An 8138-nucleotide genomic window follows, 5' to 3' on the forward strand; every position below is an offset into this window, starting at 1 on the left:
AATACTTTATTTGGATGATTGTTGTAAAAATAAGAAACTTTTTAGGCAATTTAAAACGAATACTTTATTTGGATCGATGTTCATTATCTTAGAAAGAAGAAAGATCTCTACTTGTAAGCTCAAAATCGAAAATCCAAAATATCCAAACCGATTAATACGAATCCAAACTTAAAAAATCCGATCCGATCCGATCCGAGTTTATTTGGATTGGATTTGAATTGTCATTTCTTCAATCTGAAAACCAAAAATCCAAACCGGAATTTTCATATTCAATTCGAATTGCCCGAATGCCCACCCCTACCGCGTAACAGGCAGGAATTATCACCAGTATACTACAGCGTTATCTCTAGTAGTCAACATTTATCTGTAATTTACCATATCACGACAAGAAAATGATTGGCGCTGAATTGCCAATTCTTTATCTGAAATCTGAATTGATAACAGAATGTGAAGAAGGAAGCAGAAACATGCAACAGAGTAACAAGAAGATATGGCTGCCACAGGAGCAACTCCCTACATTTCCAGCCAAAATTTCCTATCATCTCCAACAATTACAAATCATACTAGTAACAATATACCTGTAATTACCTCTATTCCTTATTTTGGTAATTCCACCAAGCGGATTAGAAAATTGCTTCTCGTTCAAAACTCCGGCAGCAGCGATGCATCCACTGAAACCGCTACAGCAACAACTAATGAAATCTCATCTGTTGAACTTCCACCTGGACCACCTTCTATAATCTCAGCTCTTAATGTTGAAAAAGCTCTTCTTGGCATAGGTCTTTTTACTACTGTTCTAACTATTTTTTTCCCCTTTCTTTAAATATTACGAAGGGGAGCCTCTGTCATTTGACTAGGAGGTTCGAGCCGTGGAAATAGCCTCTTACAGAAATGCAGGATAAGGCTGCATACAATAGACCTTTATGGTCCGGCTCTTTCCCGGATCTCGCGCATAACGGGAGCTTAGTGCAATGTGGTGCTTTATATTTCTTTAAATATTGTCGTCGTGATTCGCCTACTTAAGTGACTTTTTTGGATTTAAGCTATGTATACAGATGATGTAAAGCGCCTTTCAGTGTATTAACTTGTCTGTTTTTAAGGATATTAATCCCAAGTTTTATGTTGCTATCTGTAATTATTTTTTTAGATGATCCATTGTCTAAATTTTTTAGAGCTTATATAAAACTTAAACTCTTTTCTTTTTCAATATGAATGTATCATTTGACTAATATATTTCATTTAAGAATGCAGCAATAACAGATATAGATCACTATGACAGACTTGGACTTCCAAGAAAATGTTCATACAATGAGGTCCACACAATCTCTTTCTACCCAACCCCCTTTAAAACAAAAAGAATCATAAAGAAAAAGAACAAACTGCAATGTCCAATGTTTTGATGTTTTTTCTTAGTATTTGACTTCTATTGCCTACAATATAGGTACCAGTTGCGTACAAGAAGAAGGTTGAAGAAGTTATGAATGAGGGATTGGAAGAAGAGGATCTTAACGAGAAGCTTGGGCTCCTAAAAGTATTTATTTATTGTAATTTATTTCCTTTCGAGAAAGGTTTCAAAAAGGGGTATTATATCACTTTTAGTCCGCGCCAGAAACTATTTATATCTGTTAGCCGAAAAAGTGTATAAAATTTATATAATTTTTATATATAACATACAGAATATATATATACAAAAAATATATAATTTTTTTATATTTTTTCGTTTATTATTTTTATAGCGGCTATTCCTTTCAGAAATGACCCTACTTCTTTTTTCGTTTTCCCTTTAAATTTTTTTGTTTGTTTTGTTTTTGGGCATAGGAATCATACTCAATTTTGTCAACACCAGAGGAGCGAAGGCTGTATGATTGGAGCTTGGTAAGGAGTGAGGCACCGGATAAGTACAAGTGGCCTTTTGAGGTTGATAAATCTCCAATGTCTACAGGAACTCCTCCTCCTCAGGTACTAATTGCTTGTTTTTATGCATGTTGGACATATAATTCAAAATTTAATTTACATTTTGTAACAAAGACACTACTCCTCTAATTACTGAATTGGTTAATATAAACATCTTTTAAAAATATTTATTTTATTACTTAAAAGATATATCCCTACATGAAAGACTCTCTTATTCTGTACTGAATTACTTCGTCAATTTGACTTTATGCGACATAGTTTCGTTTGACACGGAGTATAGGAAAAATGATTACTTTTGAAATTTTTGATCTTAAACATGTCATATGTGATTATGAGACTTTTAATATCTATAATTTTAATATTCAATAATATTTGTGTGAATATAAAAATTTTCTCGTTAAGGGGAAAATGAAAGTCTAGAAAATTATATTTCCATATACAAAAGTATGTCATTCATTTTAACCGGCCTACTAAAAATAATAATGTGATATAAGAATGGTAGGAATAGTGTTTCACCCTCTACTTATCCCATTCAAAGCCAAAAAACTTCTAAATAGAAAGAAAAGAGATCAGAAAGATAGGCGAACAACTTGACTATCGTATATGTCGGATGTTCCCATGAGTAATAAGCAGCAGAATTTCCCTTATTTTGGGAAAACTAGTGACCATGTGTGAATTCTATTAAGGCAAAAGTTGGCCTAATTTGAATAATAACTTTCACAACTTAGTTCTGCAATACTTCCATACTCTTAATGCGTACATGTAGACACGAACATACTTGACTACATCCTTCTCTTAATGGTGAATGAATATTTTTTACTTACATTTTAATTTGTGGTTGTAATATAAACACGATTGCAGGAACCAGAGGATGTGGAACCAACAAGATTGGTGGGATATTTCTTTTTAGGTTGGTTTGTGCTGGCTGTCGTGTTATCGGTTGCTTTTAGTCGTTAGAAGAGAATTAAGCTGCATCGAGTTTATCCTGTAAAATATATAGAATGATATTCATCTTCTTGTTGTATATATACTTCGCTTTCGATTGTTGCATTTTAATGAAATTCTAAGCAATCACTCTTCTAATCTGTATGTTTTCGCAAAATATCTTTGCAACATTAATTACATCTATAGGGAAAAGTGTGGGGACAATCTGCACTACTTAAATTGGCATGTTTAATGGGAAAACCATTGAATGCTGATAGAGCTACATCGCAAAAAGGAACGATTGACATTTGCCAGAGTGCTAGTCGGATAAACTTGCATAAAAATTATCCAACTTCTATAATGTTTGAGGATGAGCAAGGGAGAATCATTAAACAAGAGGTGTATTATGAATGGAAGCCCACGGTTTGCGAGAAATGTAAGAACTTTGGACATGTGATGAAGGAATGTAGGAAATTCATAAAAGAAGAAAAGGAAAAAGTAGAAAACCAGAAAGAAGTCCAAAAGGAAGGACTGATACAACCAATGGGAAGCACAATTAGCACCAAAGAAACTGATAGTATCAACAAAGGGGACAATCAGGGGCCATGGATAAAATTAACACAACAAGAAGGGCAACAACCTCTGGAGACTAGTCTCTACGATTAGGTAAGCCTAACAAATTGCGAAAATAATAAAAATTGAAGTAAAATTTAACAACTAACTGCAACAGATAACTAAATAACTGGTAACAATGCCCGCTCGGTATGTACAATAACGAATACTCTAGTAACACACATTATTCCCAAAATCTAAAACATTATAAGTCACAAGATACAGAATGAAACTAGTATCTCTATACACCAGAATCTAATAAAAGAAGTACGAAAGGTAAATAATATAGAAGAGAATAGAGGGGGACTCTGACGGTCTGCGGATGCAACAAATATACCTTGAAGTCTCCATCTGTCACTGCTCACTGATGACATGGCTGATAAGAAGTCCCTGGATCTGCACACAAAATATGTGCAGAAGAGTAGCATGAGTACACCACAACGGTACCCACTAAGTGCCAAGCCTAACCTCGGTCGAGTAGTGATGAGGTCAGGTCAGGGCCCACTGGTATATAATAAATAAACCAGGAGAATGTGACAATATAATAATAGACTGAAATTTAACAAGAAGGAAAACACAGCAAAATAACAGTACAACACACAGGGGTAAACAACAAGGGATCTCCCGAGATACCATCTCGTAGTCCCAAAGTAAATATGCAAAGATATCTCCCGAGGTACCACCTCGTAGTCTCAAAGGTAAATGTGCAGGGAGAACTCCCGAGGTACCGCCTTGTAGTCTCAAAAGTAAATGTACAGGGAGAACTCTCGAGGTACTACCTCGTAGTCTCAAAAGTAAATGTGCGGGGAGAACTCCCGATGTACCGTCTCATATTCTCAAAAGTAAACACACAGCTCAAACCGATAAATACAACAGTTAACAACAAGAATTCTACAGTTAAGACTGATAAAGATCAAGGAAAAATAGGAAACCAACTAGGCAAGCTGCATAGAGTTCAAATAAGCAGTTAAAGCACCTAGACATGCAATATTAGACTAAACAAGATAACTACACATGCCGGAATAACTCAATTAAGATGAAAACAAGTTACTACTTAGTAAAAATCGGGTTTTACAATAAATAGCCTGTGTACGCACTCGTCACCTCACGTACACGATGCTCACATATCACAACAGTACCAAATCCTAAGGGAATTTCCCCCCACACAAGGTTAGGCAAGCCATTTACCTCAAACCAAGCTCAATCAATCAGTAGCAATGCCTTTTTCACGATTATCCGACTCCGAATGGCCCAAATTTAGCCAGAAATAATTACATACCATAAATATAACTATAAGAAACCAATCTAATTAATGAAATCAAGGATTAAGCAAGATATTAAAAAATTGCCCCAAAATGTCAACCCTAGCCCACGTCTCGGAATCGGGTAAAAGTCACAAAATATGAACACCCATTCACTCACGAGTTCACTCGTACCAAAATTATCTAAATCATATGTCAAAATCCCAATCAAAACTCAAAAACTTAGTTGAAGAACATCTCCCATTTTCCCCAAGTTTTTCAACCCAAATCCAAAATTAAAGGATGGAATTAATGATATAACCAAAAACAAATGAAGAATCAATACCCAATCGATGTCTCTGAAAATCCCTCAAAATCTCGTCCAAATCCGAGCTCTCTATCTCACGTTTTGATAAAAATGGCTAACCCTTGTTTTTGAAAAGTTTAATACTGCCCAGGCATCCCTTCTTTGCGAACGCGGAAGAACCCTCGCGTTCGCGAAGTACAAACTTACTCCAGCCCAAAATCCTTCATCGCGAACGCGATGGCCTAATCGCGAATGCAAAGGTCACTCAGCTCGACCCTACGCGAACGCGGGACCAACATCGCAAACGCGTAGGCAAAAGTGCCTGGAGATTCAGGTGACCACTTTCTCTACGCAAACGCGAGGCCTTCATCGCGAACGCGTAGATCATTTGCCTCAGAACTTCGCGAATACGAGACCTCCATCGCGAACGTGAAGCAAAAAATCCCACCTTCCACCAGTTCCTCTTCGCGAACGCTGAACTCCCCTCGCGAACGCGAAGAAGGAAACCAACAACTGGAAAACCAGAAAATTCTGCAATTCTTCACAAGTCTACAATGATCCGTTAACGACCAGAAATCAACCCGAAGTCCCCGGGACCTCAACCAAACATACCAACCAGTCCTAAAACACCATACGAACTTAGTCTAGCCCTCAAATCACATCAAATAACGCTAAAAACATGAATCACTCTCCAATTCAAATTTAATAAACTTTGAAATTTCAAACTTCTACAACTGATGCCGAAACATACCAAACCATGTCCGATTGACCTCAAACTTTGCGCACAAGTCATAATTGACATTACAGACCTACTCTAACTTCGAGAATAAGAATTCAACCCCGATATAAAAAAGTCCACTTCCGTTCAAACTTCCCAAAAATTTAACTTTTGCCAATTCAAGCCTAATTCAACTATAGACCTCCAAAACACAATTTGAACATCCTAAGTCCAAAATCACCCAACGGAGCTAACGGAATCGACGAAACTCCATTCCGGAGTCGTCTTCACACATTTCCAACTACAGTCAAAATCCTAAAACTTAAGCTTCCGTTTTAAGGACTAAGTGTCCCAAAACACTCCGAAACTATGAACAAAACCTCCCGACAAGTCACATAAGCAGAAAAGGATACGGGGAAAACAGTAAATAGGGGATCGGGGCTAATACTCTCAAAACGACCGGCCGAGTCGTTACATCCTCCCCCTCTTAAAATAATCATTCGTCCTCGAACGAGTATAGAGACATACCTGAAGTGGTGAAAAGATGAGGATAATGGCTACGCATATCATGCTCGGTCTCCTAAGTCGCCTCCTCGACCGGATGACCCCTCCAATGAACCTTCATAGAAGCAATGTTCTTCGACCTCTACTTTCAAACATGCTTGTCCAAAATGGCGACCGACTCCTCAACATAAGATAAATCCTTATCCAACTGGACGGAGCTGAAATCCAACACATGAGACGGATCATCGTGATATCTCCGGAGCATAGAAACATGGAATACTGGATGAACCCCTGTCAAACTGGGAGGCAAAGCAAGCTCATAAGCAACCTCTCTAATATGCCGCAACACCTCGAATGGGCCGATAAACCTTGGGTTCAGCTTGCCCTTCTTTTCGAACCTCATAACACCCTTCATGGGTGATACACGGAGCAGGACCCGCTCTCCAACCATGAATGCGACCTCGCGAACCTTCAGATCTACATAACTTTTCTATCTGGATTGGGCTGTGCGAAGTCGATCCTGAATCACCTTAACCTTCTCCAAAGCATCCTGAACCAAGTCTGTATCCAATAACCTAGCCTCACCCGGCTCGAACTAACCCGCTGGAGACCGACACCGCCTACCATACAGAACATCATACGGTGCCATCTGGATGCTCGACTGATAACGGTTGTTGTAGGCAAACCTTGCAAGTGGCAAGAACTGATCCCACGAACCTCGAAACTCCATCACACACGCACAGAGCATATCCTCTAATATCTGAATAGTGCACTCGGACTGTCCGTCTATCTGGGGGTGAAATGCTGTGCTCAACTCCACTCGAGTACACAACTCATGCTATACGGCCCTTCAAAACTGTGATGTAAACTGCGTACCCTGGTTAGAGATGATAGATACCGGCATGCCATGAAGCCTGACGATCTCGCGGATATAAACTCGAGCCAACTGCTTGAAAGAATCGGTAGTCATTACAGGAATGAAATGAGCTGACTTGGTCAGCCTGTCCACCATTACCTAAACTTCATCAAACTTCCACTGAGTCCTTGGAAGCCCAATAACGAAATCCATAGTGATCCGCTTCCATTTCCACTCCGGAATCTCTAACTTCTGAAGCAATCCACCTGGCCGTTGGTGCTTATACTTTACCTACTTGCAATTTAGACACCGAGCTACATATTCCACTATGTCCTTCTATATTCTCCTCCACTAGTAATGCTGCATCAAGTCCTGATACATCTTTCCGGCACCCAGATGAATGGAGTACCGCAAACTGTGAGCCTCTTGGAGAATCAACTCATGCAAACCATCCATATTGGGCACACATAGCCTGCCCTACATCCTCAATGCTCCATTATCCCCAATAGTGACCTCATTAGCATTACCGTATTGGACCGTGTCCTTAAGGACAAGCAGATGGGGGTCATCATACTGACGCTCCTTAATACGATCATAAAGAGAAGAATGAGAGACCACACAAGACAGCACTCGCCTCGGCTCAGAAATATCCAATCTAACAAACTGGTTGGCTAAGGCCTGAACATCCAACGCCAATGGCTTCTCTGCTGTTGGTAGATATGCAAAGCTCCCCAAACTCTCCGCCCGGCGACTCAAAGCATCGGCCACCACATTGGCATTCCCGGGATGGTACAAAATGGTGATATCATAATCCTTAAGCAGCTCCAACCACCTCTGCTGATGCAAGTTAAGATCCTTCTGTTTGAACAGATGCTGCAAACTCCGGTGATCGGTGTAGATCTCACAAGGGACACCGTACAAATAGTGCCACCAAATCTTCAAGGCATGAACAATAACTGCTAACTCGAGGTCGTGGACATGATATTTCTTTTCATGTACCTTCAGCTGTCTGAACGCGTAGGCAATCACTCTACCATCCTGCATCAACACCGCGCTGAGACC

At 39.3% G+C, this 8138-nt stretch overlaps 1 protein-coding gene across 1 annotated transcript; it reads left to right on the forward strand.

Moving 5' to 3' along the window:
- The first annotated feature begins 414 nt into the window (after positions 1-414).
- Positions 415-2997, forward strand: LOC104099005 (NAD(P)H-quinone oxidoreductase subunit U, chloroplastic). Its single transcript, XM_009605868.4, has 5 exons — positions 415-779; positions 1252-1313; positions 1442-1531; positions 1819-1959; positions 2776-2997. The coding sequence occupies exons 1-5, from the start codon at positions 491-493 to the stop codon at positions 2869-2871; spliced, it is 678 nt and encodes a 225-aa protein (XP_009604163.1). The 5' UTR covers positions 415-490; the 3' UTR covers positions 2872-2997.
- The last annotated feature ends 5141 nt before the right edge of the window (positions 2998-8138 follow it).

This window comes from Nicotiana tomentosiformis, chromosome 2 (genome assembly GCF_000390325.3).
Source record: "Nicotiana tomentosiformis chromosome 2, ASM39032v3, whole genome shotgun sequence".
Classification (NCBI taxonomy): Eukaryota; Viridiplantae; Streptophyta; class Magnoliopsida; order Solanales; family Solanaceae; genus Nicotiana; species Nicotiana tomentosiformis.

Coding starts and splice junctions, on each gene's coding strand:
- LOC104099005 (XM_009605868.4), top strand. CDS start 491: ATGGCTGCCACAGGAGCAACTCCCTACATTTCCAGCCAAAATTTCCTA. Junction 780..1,251: donor AAAAGCTCTTCTTGGCATAG/GTCTTTTTACTA, acceptor TTAAGAATGCAG/CAATAACAGATATAGATCAC. Junction 1,960..2,775: donor CAGGAACTCCTCCTCCTCAG/GTACTAATTGCT, acceptor ACACGATTGCAG/GAACCAGAGGATGTGGAACC.